The 18,806-nt window shown below is 47.3% G+C and overlaps 1 protein-coding gene across 12 annotated transcripts in view; it reads right to left on the bottom strand.

Moving 5' to 3' along the window:
* NRF1 (nuclear respiratory factor 1) overlaps positions 1-18,806 on the bottom strand; it is a 79,874-nt gene that overhangs the window by 37,948 nt on the left and 23,120 nt on the right. For all 12 annotated transcript variants that reach the window (XM_083700558.1, XM_083700561.1, XM_083700569.1 and 9 more), the window contains exons 3-5: positions 15,875-15,989; positions 7,353-7,479; positions 4,174-4,314 (exon numbers count right to left, since the gene is read on the bottom strand). In XM_083700558.1, the coding sequence (XP_083556684.1) occupies positions 4,174-4,314; positions 7,353-7,479; positions 15,875-15,989 (383 nt within the window). The remainder of the gene's footprint in view (positions 1-4,173; positions 4,315-7,352; positions 7,480-15,874; positions 15,990-18,806) is intronic.

Raw genomic sequence — 18,806 nt, 5'->3', positions numbered from 1 at the left:
TAAAAATAAATAATCAATCAATCAGCATTCAGAAAACAACGTTCCAGGAGCAGCTTGGGACACTGCATACACAAAATTCTAAAGGAAAGGCTGGGTTCAGTCCACATGAGAACAGATCTGCAGGGGCAGTTTCCCCCAGTTTCAACTTGGGTCAGCGTCACGGTGAGCAATTATCATCACACGCCCTGAATATTTGACCTGTATCACCAGCTTTTGCTTTGAAAATTCAGAGCCAGAGTAATTCAGAGCCACAGCAGAGACCTTCCAAGAGATTTGGGATTTCATAGCCTGGTTCTAGATAGGAAGAACATTTTTTGCTAGGTATGACTGCAATGATCCTGAAAGATTGCAATTTTCGATACTGACTAGCGATGGGCGATATATCGATATATCATCCAAAACAGATGTCGAGGAAATAAGGAACTATCCTACTTTTAAAAGACATCTGAAGGCAGCCCTGTTTAGGGAAGTTTTTAACCTTTAAAGCCCTATACGGCCTAGGAGCCCTCGTACCTATGGGACCGCCTCTCCTGGTATGTCCCATGGAGGACCTTAAGGTCCTCAAATAAAAGCATATTGGAGGTCCCGGGCCCCAGGGAGGTTAGGCTGGCCTCAACCAGAGCCAGGGCTTTTTCGGCCGTGGACCCGATCTGGTGGAATGCTCTGTCCCAAGAGACTAGGGCCCTGCGGGACTTGACATCTTTCCGCAGGGCCTGCAAGACGGAGCTGTTCCACCAGGCCTTTGGCTAAGGTCTGACCTCTTCCTTTGGCAATCCTCACAGAACTCTAGCCCAATGGTTGCCATTAATTTGATTTTGAACTGATTTTAGAATGAATTGATTTTAGAATGCTGTATTATTTTACTGTTGTTAGCCGCTCTGAGCCTAGCTTCGGCTGGGGAGGGTGGGATATAAATAAATTTTTATTATTTATTATTATTTAATGTATAATGCTGTATTGTGTTTTTAATATTCAATTCGGAGCCGCCCAGAGTGGCTGGGGAAACCCAGCCAAATGGGCGGGGTAATAATAATAATAATAATAATAATAATAATAATAATAATTCTTCACTTTGGCTTCTATTATTTCCCTACTGTCTATTTTAGACTGCAAACACCATGCAGAGAGCCGGGACCTTTCCTTGGCAATTGTGTGAAACAGCTGGAGTATGGCATTGGGGTGGCTCTCCCCCACTTCCTTACTATAGTTATTGGATAAAGGATGGGCTGTTTTCAGTGAGGTCTCTCTGTATGTTCTATGAATGGGCGCTGCAGCTATGCAAATGGCGCTGCAGCACCGTCTAGCAATTACGTATAAATATCCCAGGGATGAGACCGCAGCATATCTAAGCAACCGAAAGTGAACAGGATGGATGAGGGAGCATCCATCTGAAAGGAGGCACGCTTACACAAGGATGTGCCATGTAAACACCACCAGGCTTTATTAACGCTGTGGGCAACCCCCCCCCCCCAAAACAACAACAACACAGATTCAAATTATGTCAACCACTAAAACATGCTGGGTTTGAATAAACTTGCGTCATTTGCATGCTTCATTTCGAAAGTGATGCCTCGGTTTTGCAAACTTTTTGTCCTCTCCCGCCCCCCCCCCCCCAAAGCAAAAGCCACCAAAAAGAAAACTAGAGCAAGGAAGAAGGACAGGCTAGATGCAGCGAGCAGATCAAGATCACAGCTCAAGAATATAACAGCTTCGCCACAGGGTCCAAGAACAGCAGCATGCTCCTTTGCAATAACTGATCTCTTTTCGTTTCCAGATGGATTAATTAGCGGTCCTCAGGAGCCGAGAGTTTCGAGCCGCTTGCAAGCGCTTGTTAAAGGCTCTGGAGCCACCGGGGAGACAATCAACGGGGAGCCCTGCATCTCGGCCTGCTCAGGCACGAGGACCTCTCTTAATTGCCACCATAACAAGAGTGGAGATCATCACCTCACCATAGAATCCTGGAGCTGGAAGGGACCGTGCAATGCAGGAATCTATTGTCCCACGTGGAGCTTGAACCCATGACCCAACAGGCCCTTTTGCTTCCAAAAGCCTTATGGGGATGGGCCAATGCATGTCAGCCAAGTGCAGCGCTAAAGACCCTATTATTATTATTATTGTTATTATTATTATTTATACCCCGCCCACCTGGCTGGGTTTCCCCAGCCACTCTGAGTGGCTCCCAATCGAGTGTTAAAAACAATACAACATTAAATACAACATTAAATATTGTTTCCCTAAACAGGGAAACAATGTCACCTCAAGCCTCAATTTTAATTTCGGTTTTGCCCTGTGCAACGTCCTATCACTGAAGATGTTAAGTACTGAACTGGGTGCTTCCGACTTAGAAGTCACAAGCTCTGCCAAAGTGCTCTAGAAAGCAAGCCTTCTGAGGAACCAATAATAATAATAATAATAATAATAATAATAATAATAATAATAATAATAATAAATTTATATCCCACCCTCCCCAGCTGAAGCCAGGCTCAGAGAGGCTAACAACAATAAAAGTAACGCAGCATTCATAATCAAATTAATGGCAACCATTGGGCTAGAGTTCTGTGAGAATTACCGAAGGAGGGAGTCAGACTGTGCCTTGGCCAAAGGCCTGGTGGAACAGCTCTGTCTTGCAGGCCCTGCGGAAAGTTGCCAAGACCCGCAGGGCCCTAGTCTCTTGTGACAGAGTGTTCCACCAAGTCGGGGCCACGGCCGAAAAAGCCCTGGCTCTGGTTGAGGCCAGCCTAACCTCCCTGTGGCCCGGGACCTCCAAGATGTTTTTGTTTGAAGACCGTAAGGTCCTCCATGGGACATACCAGGAGAGGCGGTCCCATAGGTACGAGGGTTCTAGGCCCTATAGGGCTTTAAAGGTTAAATCCAGCACCTTGAACCTGATCCTGTACTCCACCAGGAGCCAGTGCAGCTGGTATAGCACCGGGTGAATGTGATCCCACAGCGAGGACCCCGTAAGATTGAGGGAGCCGGGTATGTTTAACCTGGAGAAGAGAACGCTAAGAGGTGACATGACAGCCATCTTCAAATATCTGAAGATGGAGCAAGCCTGTTTCCTGCTGCTCCCGGGGGGAGGAACCGAACCAATGGATTCAAATGACAATAAAGGAGATTACGACTAAAAATTGGGAAGAACTTTCTTACGGTAAGAGCTGTTCAACAGTGGAACAGGCAATCTCAGAAGGTGGTGGATTCTCCTTCACTAGTTATTTTTAAGAGGCATGTCTGGGATTCTTTGGTGATTTCTGCACTGCACAGAGTTGAACTAGATAATCCAAGAATGTAAGCTTTTTCTATATGCAGTAACAGCAGCAAGAATACTATTGGCCCAAAAATGGAAGCAAGAAGAATTACCAACGATGGAAGAATGGAGGATGAAATGAATGGACTATGCGGAACTTGACAAACTAACAGGAAGGATCCGAAACCGGCAGGACCAGAAGTTTACCGAGGACTGGAGTAAATTTACGGATTATTTGAAAAGTATTTGTGACGACCAGACGACGTTTGTAGGTTTGCAAGAAGTTCTGTGAGGAATCATATTAGAAATATTGCAAAAATGGAGAAGGAGACGTGATATGTTAAGAATGTAAAGGCAATATTAAGTTAGGAAATGCGTAAGAAGTGATTAAGACGGAGGATTATCAGAGGCGCTGATGGAAGTCCAATAAGAATGTATTTGTGATAAATTGCGTGGTATGTTTTATAATTTTGTATGTTAAAAACCAATAAAAATATTTTTTAAAAAAGGAAGAGTTGAACTAGATAATCCTTAGGTTCCCTTCCAATTCTTTGATTCTGCGATCCTTCACGGGCATTCTGAGTAAGCCATGTGTCCGATGAGCTGCTCAAAGGAGGAGTAAGGCAAACAGATGCTCCCAGGCAAGTGGGCTGACAAAAATATTGCCTCTGGCTCTGGTTATTCTCCCACACTTTGTAGAAAAGTCAGCATCAATGGGAACACCTTATCTCGTACCGTTTAGCAGAGTCACTGCAGTATCCCCCTGGGGTGAAAGAATTAAGTGTGTCTCGGAGGAGTTGTGCGTGCAACAGAGAAGGCGAGAGGGAGAGATTTTGAGACCAGAGATTCTCCGCTGGAAAAATCAATAGGTCGGAGACAACCAAAGCTCCCCTGAATGGCTTTTTCCACCTTTTCTACTTGCTTACCTGGGTCATCTTGTCCACAGAGACCGGAATCCCGTCGATGGTAAGCGGTGGCAGCTCAGAGTTAACCTCTTGCGGCGCAGGTGCGTGTTCCAACAGAGCGGACTCCAGGTCTTCCAGAATCATACTCTTGTACTTGCGCACCTGTGGGGGATCGGAAGGGCTCAGGTAAACAAGGCGAGGAGCAACAGGAGAGAAGACGGTGCTAAGTAACAGGAAGGGGGGGTGAGGTCCCCTTCCTCGTGGCACTACGCAGCAGAGCAAACAACGCCCCAGCTGCCGGATGAAAATACCCACTGGCCCCAAAGCCCTCAGACCAGGAGGGCATTCGAGCGAGATGATGATGAAACTCGGAGCAACACCGAGAGGAGCGGTGCGAGGATTTCCAGAGAAGTCTGGAGGCAGGGCAGGGCTGTCCCAAACAGCTGCTGGTGTGTCTATTCTGGATCCCTTTTGAACCAGCCCTTGCTGGAGGTCTACATCCCTTGAGAGTGAAGACCATAATCATCATCATCATCATCATCATCATCATCATCATCATCTATATCCTGCCTTCCCCAGCCGAAGCCGGGCTCAGAGCGGCCAACAACAGTAAAATAATACAACATTCTAAAATCATTTCATTATAAAATCAGTTCAAATCAAATTAATGGCAACCAGTGGGCTAGAGTTCTATGAGGATTACAGAAGGAGGGGGTCAGACTGCGCCTCGGCCAAAGACCTGGCGGAACAGCTCTGTCTTGCAGGCCCTGCGGAAAGATGTCAAGTCCCGCAGGGCCCTGGTCTCTTGTGACAGAGCCTTCCACCAGACCGGGGCCAGTACTGAAAAGGCCCTGGCTCTGGTTGAAGCCAGCCTAACCTCCCTGTGGCCTGGGATCTCTAAGATGTTTTTGTTTGAAGACCGCAAGGTCCTCCGTGGGTCATACCAGGAGAGGAGGTCCCATAGGTACGAGGGTCCTAGGCCGTATAGGGCTTTAAAGGTTAAAACCAGCACTGTTGGCAGACAAGCTGGGCAAGGAGATCATTCTCAGGCATCTTTGGGATCAGTCCACGATTTGTTCACTTTTTTAGTTCACTTGCTTATCTTTTATCTCGCCGGTGGCCCTTCTTCCCCTCTAAATAGCACTCTAGGAGCTGTGTCAGGAACGACGCAGCCCAGTGGTTCCCAACCTTTTTTGGCCCACCGCCCCCCTTGGTTCCATAAACTCACCCCCCGGCACCCCCTCCCCTCCCCTATAAAAAGGCATTACAGTGGTACCTCGGGTTACAGACACTTCAGGTTACAGACTCTGCTAACCCAGAAATAGTACCTCGAGTTAAGAACTTTGCTTCAGGATGAGAACAGAAATTGGGTGGTGGCGGCGTGGCAGCAGCAGGAGGCCCCATTAGCTAAAGTGGTATCTCAGGTTAAGAACAGTTTCAGGTTAAGAACGGACCCCTAGAACGAAGTAAGTTCTTAACCCGAGGTACCACTGTATTCAGAATAATGGTCTGCACGGCCCACTTAGGAACATAATAGCGCAATAAAATTCAAAACAGCAACTATTAATTGCGTTTTTATTCAAAAGCCAATTAAAACTATTTTGGTTTAATTAATTCAACGAAACTGCATTACCACATTTGGTAAGTACTTCATTGCTGGGTAAGTTCCAAATGTGATGGAGGGGTCTGACAAAGTGATACCAGTTTCCCAATGTCTGTTTTGCTGCGGCAAAGAATTTAGCAATTTCCAAAGATGGATTAGATACTAGTAGAAACTGACATTGGTTATGCCAAAGGCTGCTTCTATCTTATGACTGGCTCTGCCTTTTTGTGACTGTTTACCGATAGGTAGCCGTGTTGGTCTGCCATAGTCAAAACAAAAAAAATTCCTTCCAGTAGCACCTTCAAGACCAACTAAGTTAGTTCTTGGTATGAGCTTTCGTGTGCATGCACACTTCTTCAGATACACTGAAACAGAAGTCACCCATTCCCACCACCCTTCTGAGTAATACCCCTCCCCACCTTCTCACTATATAGAAGGGTCTGGTGACTTCTGTTTCAGTGTATCTGAAGAAGTGTGCATGCACACGAAAGCTCATACCAAGAACTAACTTAGTTGGTCTTGAAGGTGCTACTGGAAGGATCTTTTTTTGTTTTTTTGTGACTGGTGGGCCTTGGTAATTTTCAGCTGTCTCCAGTGGGCCGGGGGGGGGGGCACCTTACACGCAAACTGACATGAGTTGTAATTCCCAGTAGAGGTCTTGGACTTTCCTTCCTTGGAAGTTTCTAACAGAAGTTGGGGGGCCCTATGTCATGGATGCTTTAGCTGAGATTCCTGCAATGCAACAGGGGGTTGGACTAGACGACCCTTGGGGTCCCTTCCAACTCTACAGTTCTGTGAGCCACCATAATCCAACAAAAAAAGAACCACTGGGGTATGTGTGGGAATACTAATTCCTCATTCAAAGCTAAACAACAGTATTACCACTAATCTCCTCACATTTTAAGTAACGTAATTAAGCATCTGTGGACATGGGTGGCGCTGTGGGTCAAACCACAGAGCCTAGGACTTGCCGATCAGAAGGTCGGTGGTTCCAATCCCCGCGACGGGGTGAGCTCTCATTGCTCGGTCCTAGCTCCTGCCAACCTAGCAGTTCGAAAGCACCTCAAAGTGCAAGTAGATAAATAGGTACCGCTCCAGTGGGAAGGCCAACGGCGTTTCCGTGCGCTGCTCTGGTTTGCCAGAAGCGGCTTAGTCCTGCTGGCCACATGACCAGCTGTACGCCGGCTCCCTCGGCCAATAAAGCAAGATGAGCACCGCAACCCCAGAGTCGGTCACGACTGGACCTAATGGTGAGGGGTCCCTTTACCTTTACCTTTACCTTTAAGCATCTCAGAATGATGTACAGTGGAACCTCGGGTTGCAAACGTGATCCGTGCGGGAGGCACGTTCACAACCCGCAGCGCCGCATCTGCACACGACGCGATTCAGTGTTTCTGAGTATGCGCAAAGCGCAATTTAGCACTTCTTCGCATGTGCCGAAACCCAGAAGTAACCCGTTCCAGTACTTCCAGGTTCGGTGTGTGCGTAACTCAAAAATGCGCAACCTGCAGTGTTCGCAACCCAAGGTATGACTGTACGTAACTAAAATAAGTAAGAACCCCAGGAGCAAATCATGCATGGAACTTCAAAGCCTTACCACGTTCTCTAGCGGTGCTGCACCAAACACTTTAAAAACAGGGTTGGGTTTGGAGGGCGAGATGCAGAGGACGATGGCCTGCTGTCCGACGCGAGTGGTGTATTCGTCTAGCGTGGCACGAAGCTTCCTGTTTCAGTGGGCCAAAAAGAAAAGAAGTTTATTTCCCCTTAAAGACATTTCACTATACATCGGAACACAGGAAGAGCATCATAGCCAGACACTGGAGAGACCTGTCAGGAGTAAGCATGGACCAATGGTACCAAATAGTATGGGAAACAGCCTTACTAGAAAAATTAACCAATAAACTGAAACTGACACGGGGACAAATAGAAGAAGACGCCTTTGCGTATGGCTCCCCTTTATCACATACACAACCCAACAAGACAATGACAATAATCCACCCACAGCATACAAATCAATATGGCTAACCTGATCCAAAACACCCACCCACCCCACTTAAACACAAAAACAAAGACCACCACAGCCAACCACAAATGAACAGCCACACCATAGGCCAACCCCAATCTCTCTCACCACCAAAGGAACACAAATGAACAGCAGAGAACCTGCACGAGCAACGCTGACGCAAAACCCCACATATATTAAGTATAATAGAAACATTGTCACCCAACCCCACCCCCACCCATCTTCCCCCCCCTCCACCACTTTCCCCCTTTTCTTCCTAAAGTCTCAACAAATGAAAATGATTTGTAAAAATGTTACATGGGGGGGGGGGGGAGAGAAATAATACGAGAGAGATTGCAAAGACTTTTGTAAATCAAGAAAATCTTAAATAAATTAATTAATGAGAGTGAAAGAGGAGAGCGCAAAATATGGTCTGAAGCTCAACATCAAAAAAACGAAGATCGTGGCCACTGGGCCCATCACCTCCTGGCAAATAGAAGGGGAAGAAATGGAGGCAGTGAGAGATTTTACTTTCTTGGGCTCCATGATCACTGCAGATGGTGACAGCAGTCATGAAATTAAAAGACGCCTGCTTCTTGGGAGAAGGGCAATGACAGGCCTAGACAGCATCTTGAGAAGTAGAGACATCACCTTGCCAACAAAGGTTCGTATAGTTAAAGCTATGATTTTCTCAGTAGTGATGTATGGAAGTGAGAGCTGGACCATAAAGTAGGCTGATGGCCGAAGAATGGATGCTTTTGAATTCTGGTGCCGGGGAGACTCTTGAGAGTCCCATGGACTGCAAGAAGATAAAACCTCTCCATTCTGAAGGAAATCAGCCCTGAGTGCTCACTGGAAGGACAGATCCTGAAACTGAGGCTCCAAGACTTTGGCCACCTCATGAGAAGAGAAGACTCCCTGGAAAAGACCCTGATGTTGGGAAAGATGGAGGGCACAAGGAGGAGGGGACGACAGAGGACGAGATGGGTGGACAGTGTTCTCGAAGCTACCAACATGATTTTGACCAAACTGCGGGAAGCAGGAGTCAATGTGGGAGCTCCCCTTGACAGCTAAGCTGACTCCTTTTGTCAGAACTAGAGATAAGGGACAACAAGCCGGACAAGTTTATGGCAAATTGACCAGCTTCTGTTGAATATGGTGTGAAGATCTTGCTCTTTCTCAGAGTGGAGCAACACCAATATGGGTTTACGAGGTTTTGAAAGGCAGCAACGAATAATGTAATTTATCTTACAAATTAAATGAAGGATTTGCTTCAGTGGCAGGATTTGTGACCTATTTGGTTGCATGCAAATAGGCTGGGTCACATCCAGCTAAATTCTCTTCGGGGTAGACCAATCCATGTAAATGAACCTTAGTTAGCCAGGTCTGTCCATTCAGAATTGGTCCACTCAGAATATGACTAGCACAACCCAGTGATGGGAGTGGATTCTTATGTATCACCTTTTTCTGTAGATGAAAAATGCTTAATAATAATAATGATAATAATAATATCATCTATATTGATATCAGGCATGCACTTTCACTGTACTCTTTCCAGCACCGGCTAAAAAACATTTTTTTTTACCCAGATTTATAGAATGCGGATGTGTTTTTCATTTATTGCTGGTTTAAATTTTTTGAATGTTTTGTTTTTGCTATTCATCTTATTGTTTAATTCTTTTTCCAAAGCACTTTGAGGTTTCTGTTTGTTTTTATCTATGTAAACTTCATGAAACGAGCAAACAAAATACCCAGTCACCACGCTTACAGGATAACCTTGGGTTGGTTGCCGTATTTCAGGTTAAACTACCTCATACGTAGGGTGGTTTTGAGGATAAAATGGCCAGGTCAAATTCAAATTCCCCGGGGGGAGGGACGTCTCCCTGCTCAAAAGAATGCTCAAAGGGAGATATGAGGAAATAAAGCTACAAAAGGTTGTTTATAGTGCCAGGATAGCCATCATGCAAACAGCACCCCTCTCTGTGCGAACAAGGAGCTCTCAGGTACGCCCAGGTGTTTCCCTGTTGAGTGTTCTGTGAGAAGAGAGTTAGGGCAGAGCAGGGGCCAGGAGAGACACAAGGTGCCGAGTTCAAGTCTTGGCTCTGCCATGAACTCACACAGTGGTCTCAGGCAATCTCCTATCCCACGGCCTCAGTCTCTACCTCCAAAATATGGGGAGTAATAAGACTAGCTCAGCTTATCTCACAGGTCTGCTGCACAAATTAAAGTTACAGTAAAAGTAAAGGGACCCCTGACCATTAGGTCCAGTCGTGGCCGACTCTGGGGGTTGCAGCGCTCATCTCACTTTATTGGCCGAGGGAGCCAGGGTACAGCTTCCGGGTCATGTAGCCAGCATGACTAAGTCGCTTCTGGCGAACCAGAGCAGCGCACGGAAATGCCGTTTACCTTCCCGCCGGAGCGGTACCTATTTATCTACTTGCGCTTTGACGTGCTTTCGAACTGCTAGGTGGGCAGGAGCAGGGACCAAGCAACGGGAACTCACCCCGTCGTGGGGATTTGAACCGCCGACCTTCTGATCAGCAAGCCCTAGGGCTCAGTGGTTTAACCCAGGAGCATTAATTTGGGGGTGCAAGAGCTCCAGATCTTGCCAGAGGTTGCTGGCTCTCTTCTAAGCCTCTTCAACCTTGCAAATGTGCACAGTGAGTCTGAGGTTAGCCCTCGCTATCCGAGGACAGCCAATTATGTAAACTGATTTTTGGTGCACTACAGGAACACGGAAAGCCGATGTATACCCACAAGCTATGGCCAGGCCCCATCACGTGCACGCAAAACAGGGTGCAAATCATGAAAAGAGCAACTTGTATGCAAATCCGCATATACAAATTAGCACTGGTCCTCTCAACAGACCTGAGCAGTGGCCACATGGTACAAACCAAATCTCTTCCTTTCGCTTCCCTGGATAGGGAGGGAATTCCTAAAATGGTTTCCAGCAACTGGGATTCAGAAACATTGCATAGTCATCGTGGCTACAGCCTTATCCTTGCATTTTGCTGCTCTCCCATCTCACTTAAGTAACAGAAATATTTTTTGAAATATTTTTTGAAAACACACACACACAGAGAGAGAGAGAGAGAGAGAGAGAGAGAGACCCGGATTAAGAATAAAGCATAAAATGATCTAGTTTTTGGAAGTATGAAGACCTGGCATTTCAAACTTGGCTGAATAAAAATTTAAACCCTCTGCACCCCATCTTCTTATCAACAGCCCCTGCTCTTCTCTCGCCCCATATGAGTCTTTCCCCATCTCCCTCCAGGTCTTTAACCTGCTGACGACAGCCCATGGTTAGGCAAACTAAGGCCCGGGGCCCGGATCCAGCCCAATCGCCTTCTAAATCCGGCCCACGGACGGTCCAGGAATCAGCGTGTTTTTACATGTGTAGAATGTGTCCTTTTATTTAAAATGCATCTCTGGGTTATTTGTGGGGCCTGCCTGGTGTTTTCACATGAGGAGAATGTGTGCTTTTATTCAAAATTTCTGGGTTATTTATGGGACATAGGAATTTGTTCATTTCCCCAAAGAAAATGTCGTCCGGCCGCCCACAAGGTCTTAAGGACAGTGGACTGGCCCCCTGCTGAAAAAGTTTGCTGACCCCTGGACTAATTAATCAATAGATGTCTTTTTAAACTGTGGGAGGTGTTGTTTTTGTTTGTTACTACAGGGTGAAAATAGGGAAGGGTCGTAGCTCAGTGCATCTGCCTTGCAGAAGGTCCTGGGATCAGTCCCCAGTATCCCCAGGTAGGGCTGTGTTTTTATACTCATGTTTTTTCTTTTTCAAAATATAGCACGGCCCCCCACAAGGTCTGAGGGACAGCGGACCGGTCCCCCGCTGACCCCTGACCCAGCCACTATGGCCCTGGAGCCCCCCTTATTCCCTCGCCTCCATGCACACACTTCCTGCCCCTAGTCTCTGTGACCGTTTTCTTCCACAGCTCAAATTAAAGCAGGGCAGGAGGGAGACCACAGGGAGAGTCATGATTTGGCTAAAATTGGCAGGCGTTGTCTTTGTCCATGGAGCTTTATTGGCAGGGATATTGGAGTGGCTTGCCGGTTCCTGCTCCAGGTGGATCATGTTTGGTCAAAACTCTCCGCTATGACCTGTCCATCTTGGGTGGTGCTGCATGGCATAGCTCATAGCTTCTCTGAGTTATTCAAGCCCCTTTGCCGCAGCAAGGCCGAAGAATTGATGCTTTTGAATTCAGGTGCTGGAGGAGACTCTTGAGAGTCCCATGGACTGCAAGAAGATCAAACCTCTCCATTCTGAAGGAAATCAGCCCTGAGTGCTCACTGGAAGGACAGATCCTGAAGCTGAGGCTCCAAGACTTTGGCCACCTCATGAGAAGAGAAGACTCCCTGGAAAAGACCCTGATGTTGGAAAAGATAGAGGGCACAAGGAGAAGGGGACGACAGAGGACGAGATGATGGGACAGTGTTCTCGAAGCTACCAGCATGAGTTTGACCAAACTGTGGGAGGCAGTGGAAGACAGGAGGGCCTGGCGTGCTCTGGTCCAGGGGGTCACGAAGAGCTGGACACGACTAAATGACTAAACAACAACAACAAGCAGGAGATGGGGGTGTGGATTCCCCTACTTCTCCTTCAGACGAACCTTTCACTTCCACTGCATCAGTTGTGCTGATTTTTCTGCCTCCTGTGACTGCCTTTCCTCTTAGCGGTGTCAGCATTCACAAACATTCTGCAGCATATAGAATCGTAAGAGTTGGAAAGGACCCTGAGGATCATCTAGTCCAACCCCCTGCAAAGCAGGAATATGCAGCTGTCCCTTACAGGGATTGAACCTGCAACCTTGGGGTTATCAGCACCACGCTCTAACCAATCACAGCAAGTCAATCCATGGGGTGGAAGCTCTCAGTCAGGGAACAGCCAGTTTTTAGGCTGGGGTCACTGGAATTGCAAATCTGTGCCACTCCCCTAGATTTGAATTGTATTGCTGCATTGTTTTTAACACTCAATTGGGCGCCGCCCAAAGTGGCTGGGGAAACTCAGCCAGATGGGTGGGGAATAAATTATTATTATTACTATTATTTATTATTATTTATTATTATTTTGAGCAAGGTTTTCCCCCACCCTGAGCAGTCCAGCCCTATCAGAAAGAACAAAGTTCTGTGACCTATTGTCTGATGAAACTAAGAGCAGATTGGAAGAAAACCTTTTTAAATGGTGGTGGTCGGGAGGGACATTCAAATTGTGCCAAAAACTTTTCTGCACACTCCACGAGGGAGGAAAGAAGCCCTGGGACTGTAAACCTGCTGGAATAATCCCACCGGCACCAAGCCGCGTTGAGCAAGACTCGGCAACACATTGCAACAGCAGGCCAAGGGAAATGAATCTGCTCTGCTGAAGGTTGCATCAGAGTGCCCCTAGAGGAAGAGCCTTTCATGGGAACAGAAGCATTCTCAACTAGCAGCTAACTTCTTTCTTCTTTGAGACGCTGCAATGCGCATTCCTAGAGAGGCCGTCATTTGCATCATCCCACAGACCCGAGAGTGACTGGGTCATCACCTTGCGACTTCCAGCACCGGAAAACGGGTCAACGTGTAACTATTGAAGGGGAGCGCAGCCATTGCGGCATTCACAACGGTTTGAAATTTCAGGTGCGCACAATTCCCACTAAGCTGAATGCCAAGGCTTTTCTTGCTGTGCTCATCTCACTCTTCGGCAGTGGTTTTACCCAAAGCCATTTTCAGGAAAGTGGCTGGGTGAGGAAAGATCTTACAGACTGAGCTTTTCTCCTGGGCCCCAATTTGGAAAGTTCTGGCTGTGTGCCACGCTTTGCAGCATCCCTGAAGGCAAACTCAAGGATATGCGAGGCTGAGAGGAGGACGCCAGAGGCACTAAGAGCAAAACAGTCCGGCCTCCTCTTTTGTGAAGGCCTGACTCTGTGACCCCCCTGGACCAGAGCACGCCAGGCACTTCTGTCTTTCACTGTCTCCCGCAGTTTGACCAAACTCATGCTGGTAGCTTCGAGAACACCGTCCCACCATCTCGTCCTCCGTCGTCCCCTTCTCCTTGTGCTTTCTTTATGGTCCAGCTCTCATTTCCATACATCACTACTGGGAAAACCATAGCTTTTACAATATGGACCTTTGTCAGCAAGGTGATGTCTCTGCTTTTTAAGATGCTGTCTAGGTTTATCATTGCTTTTCTCCCAAGAAGCAGGAGTCTTTTAATTTCGTGACTGCTGTCATGGGCCGATAGATACCAGGAAATTAAATGCTAAGGTCAACATGGGGTGAACGAAGCAAGTCACAGTGGCTCCGTTTGCACATAACACAAAGCCAATTCAAGGCTTATCACGAATGTGCAGACTCCCAGAGAGGAAATGGCAGCTGCTTTACTCGTCCTCTGGTCCTGCTGGCGATGTGCTCCTCTGAGCTATGCCATGGTTTGGATTAGCATGTTGCACACATAGAATCATAGAGTTGGAAGAGACCACAAGGGCCATCGAGTCCAACCCCCTGCCAAGCAGGAAACACCATCAGAGCACTCCTGACATATGGTTGTCAAGCCTCTGCTTAAAGACCTCCAAAGAAGGAGACTCCACCACACTCCTTGGCAGCAAATTCCACTGTCAAACAGCTCTTACTGTCAGGAAGTTCTTCCTAAGGTTTAGGTGGAATCTTCTTTCTTGTAGTTTGGATCCATTGCTCCGTGTCCGCTTCTCTGGAGCAGCAGAAAACAACCTTTCTCCCTCCTCTATGTGACATCCTTTTATATATTTGAACATGGCTATCATATCACCCCTTAACCTCCTCTTCTCCAGGCTAAACATGCCCAGCTCCCTTAGCCGTTCCTCATAAGGCATCGTTTCCAGGCCTTTGACCATTTTGGTTGCCCTCCTCTGGACACGTTCCAGTTTGTCAGTGTCCTTCTTGAACTGTGGTGCCCAGAACTGGACACAGTACTCCAGGTGAGGTCTGACCAGAGCAGAATACAGTGGCACTATTACTTCACTTGATCTAGATGCTATACTCCAGGCTTGTGCTTTGTCTGCTACAGACAAGTGGCAAGTCACAGGACAAACCTTGGCTACAGCATGTGATTTACCTGGAGATGACTACTCTAATAATAACAACAACAACAACAACAACAACAACAACAACAACAACAACAACAACAACATTTATTTATACCCTGCCCTCCCCAGCCAAGACCAGGCTTAGGGCAGCCAACACCCGATATAAAAACAAATTGATGGAAATACAACGTAAAAACAAGATTAAAATACAACATTAAAATACAGCCTTTTGGGAACCTGTGCCCCCCCCCCGATGTTCAACAACCCCAGCTGCCATCAGACACCCCCCCCCCAGCATAGCCAATGGTCAGGGGAGTGGGTGGGAATTATTGTCCAGCAAAATCTGGAGGGACACAGGCTCCCCATCCATGGCTCTATAGGTATGGGGAAGAAGGACGTACGAGGGGTTACTCATTCGTCAATCTGGCCCAGATGGTGACCCTGGAGGTTCCAGGACTTTATACTGCTGGTGGAGGCGGGAGGGAGGGAGGGAGAAATCATACCTTTCGTCCTGAAACCTGGAGACTGAAATATGGCTGTGGGGCCACTGATTCCCAACTCTCTACACTGCTGGAATCACAGGTAGGTTGAGGGAAGTGCAAGGATACTTCCAGGCCTAAATTCTCCTGGGAAACAGGACTTCAGAGAACCGATCCCATGCCCCTACCTGCTGCAAGCCTGGACAAACTGCTATTGAAGGAAACTACGAGACTCTTCCCCCGTATACTGAGGCTATTTGTCCCTGGCTGGTTGCCATCCTTTTAAGTCATGAGGAGTTGGGTCTTGTCAAGCGCTGGATCCTGAGCACCTGATATACACAAAAGAGATCTCTTCTTCAAGGCAGCATAGAGTGAAACTATGGGATTCACTCCCACAAGGGGGCACTGCCTTGGACTACCTAGGGCCACATTGTTCACTTGGGTAGTGCGTGAGACTCTTCTCTTGGGTAGCAGGGCCGAAAAAGACCCCTCTCTGCCCCCAAACCTTGGAGAACTACTCCCAGTTGGAGGAGACAATGCCGGGCCAGTGTAAGGAAGGCTTTCTGCGTTCAGACGCCCTTACCGTAACAAACGCGTCTGCTGCCTCTTGCGGATCGACGGGTTGGACTCAAAGACGTGAGGACGTTTCCTTTTCTTGCCTGTCGCCACGGCGGCAGCAGCGGCCATTCCCACAGGGCCTGCGGATGAGAGATGGGTTTTGAATATTCGGGGGGGCCACAGGCCGAAGACGCCACAGGCCATAAATGCTACAGCAAGCTACTGGTGAGATGCCACAGAATATCTGAGAGGTTAAGAAAAGCGGAACAAATCCACGGACATTTATGACATAGTTATGCACTGGTAACTTCAAGGCTGGATTGCTGCAATGTGCCCTAAGGTACCAACATATAAGACCCCGTACAATTTCTCCTTCAAAGGCATCAGAAGCCTGCTCCACAATAACTCAGAGCAAGAGCTTTCAGTGTCGTTTGTTCAGGGAAACAGGATCACTGCTGAGATATGACAGGTGCCCTCATCTGTGTTTTCCAAAAACAACTGGAGAATCTTTCGTATCGTTTCTAAAACTATATTTAGTTGGATTTTTGTACTGTTTTCAAAACTACCGTATTTTTCGCCCTATAGGGCGCCTGGCCCATAGGGCGCACCTAGTTTTTTTGGGGGGGGGGAGGAAATAAAGGGAAAAAAATATTTTCCCCCCCAGGCGCGGGGCGGGGACGGGGGAAGCCCAAGGTTCCCCCGACCCCAGAAAAGGCTGCTATCCGCAAGCCTTGGGAGCCCGGCGGGAAGTCGCACTGGGCTCCCAAGGCTTGCGGAGAGCTGCCCGAAGCCTGGAGAGCAAGAGGGGTTGGTGCGCACCGACCCCTCTCGCTCTCCAGGCTTCAGCGAAAGCCTGCATCCGCCCCATAGGATGCACACACATTTCCCCTTCATTTTTGGAGGGGGAAAAGTGCGTCCTATAGGGCGAAAAAGACGGTATTTTTTAGCTGTGCTTATGGTATATATGCAAATTGCCTCACGTGAAAGGCAATTCGTAAGTTACTTAAACAATGATGATGATGTATTTGGTGGTCTTTAAAGCTGGCTGCAACTTTAAGAACTGTAACTTTATAAATATGTGATTGAGCTTGCTTTTCCCTCCTCCCTCCCACTCCTTTTTCCTAACATGTCGTGCTCTTTTAGGTTGTGAATGTGAAGGTGGGGGCTGTCTTATAGCTAATTTCCGTAAGCCACTCTGAGAACCCTTTTGGCTAAAGAGTGGAGTATAAATTCTGCAAATAAATAAACAGGACCATTAGACTAATACAACTACACTTCCGGATATAATTTCCACAGCAATTATTTCACGCAGTATCTTTCTCCATGCATATCTTCCCAAAATCACCCTACAGGTTATTATTCATTGTAAACAGGATGGATTTAGAACCCTAACTTGAAGTTAGAACCCTAACACGGAGATATCAGATGAGAAAGAAACATTGTCAGTTGCAATTGCTGTACTGCCCTCTGCTGGTTGCAGCTTCACACTAGAAAATCTGGTTTGAGGACGTGAGTAAAATGTCCCCAAAAATGCAGATGAGGGGGGAAAGGGTTCTCCTTCCCGGGACTGGTTTTTAAAGACAAGATTCCAGGGACGTTCTGACAGCAAGGTATGGACCAGTCAAATCATGAAAGTGTGTGTGCCTGCATTAGTCAAATGTACGATTGTTTTGAAATAAATTGTATTGCTCCTTCTTAATCCCTCACTAATCAGACCTTCTGAAGGGAGGGGTGAAGAGATCTTTTGCTCAGTTTAACATGCTGTTTATTCTATATACTACGAGAGAATTCATCCTCTATATGCAGATCCTTGTCTAGTCAAAAGGCATCATACGATACAATATGATAATCTTTATTGCCATTGTCCCATACAGAACAACGAAACTGAAAAAATCTACGTCAGACATTCAAAACCTCACAACCCCGCTATCCCAGCCTAGTTAGCCCCTAAAAACTCTGATACCCCATAATTAAATGCAATATACTCCCATAGAGACTACCTTACACTGCTTTTAAACCCAAAATCGCATTTGGGTAGAAACTGTTTCTCAGGCAGCTGGTCCTAGTCTTTATAACCCTGTACCTTCTTCCAGAGGGACGCGGTTGCTGCTGTGGGTTAAACCACAGAGCCTAGGGCCGTTTACCTTCCCGCCAGAGTGGTACCTATTTATCTACTTGCACTTGGACGTGCTTTCGAACTGCTAGGTTGGCAGGAGCAGGGACCGAGCAACGGGAGCTCACCCCATCGCGGGGATTCGAACCACCAACTTTCTGATCGGCAAGCCCTAGGCTCTGTGGTTTAACCCACAGCACCAACCGCGTCCCTTAAAATAGCTAGATGCACTTAAATTGCCCAAACTGTTCAGTTGACCCTTGTGAAAAATCAACCCCAATAGAAAAAGCCCTTTTGCATCAGTCTCTTCCACCAGGTGCCAAAAGTGAAGCTCGCACCCAGGGATACATAAATAGATTGTGGGTGGTTATCAGAACATAATCCATCTATCGAAAAGTGAACAGGGGAAGAGTATTTTCTAAGGGTGCAGCGCTCTTTGTGAATCAAGAGAGTGGTTTTTTTGCTTTTCATGCTTGTTATGTGACCGGCAAGTGAACCCCACTGACGTCTTCTCAGAGTTTGGAGAATTTACATCCTGAAATATTAACACAGCCACATCCTCTGACCTTGAAAGGGGCCCAAGGAAATACTTCGGTGCTCAGTACAGTGGTACCTCTGGTTGCGAACGGGATCCGTTCCAGAGGCCCGTTCGCAACCTGAAAGGAACACAACCCGCAGCGGTGGGTCTGCACACACACGGGTTGTGATTCGCCGCTTCTGCACATGACATCATTTTGCGCGTCTGTGCATGTGCGGGCGGCAAAACCCAGAAGTAATCCTTTCCGGTACTTCCGGGTCACTGCAGGATGTAACCTGAAGCGGACGTAACATGAGGTATGACTGT

The sequence above is a fragment of the Podarcis gaigeae genome (assembly GCF_964106915.1).
Source record: "Podarcis gaigeae genome assembly, chromosome: 10".
NCBI lineage: Eukaryota > Metazoa > Chordata > Lepidosauria > Squamata > Lacertidae > Podarcis > Podarcis gaigeae.
This window is presented reverse-complemented; position numbering and strand designations above follow the sequence as displayed.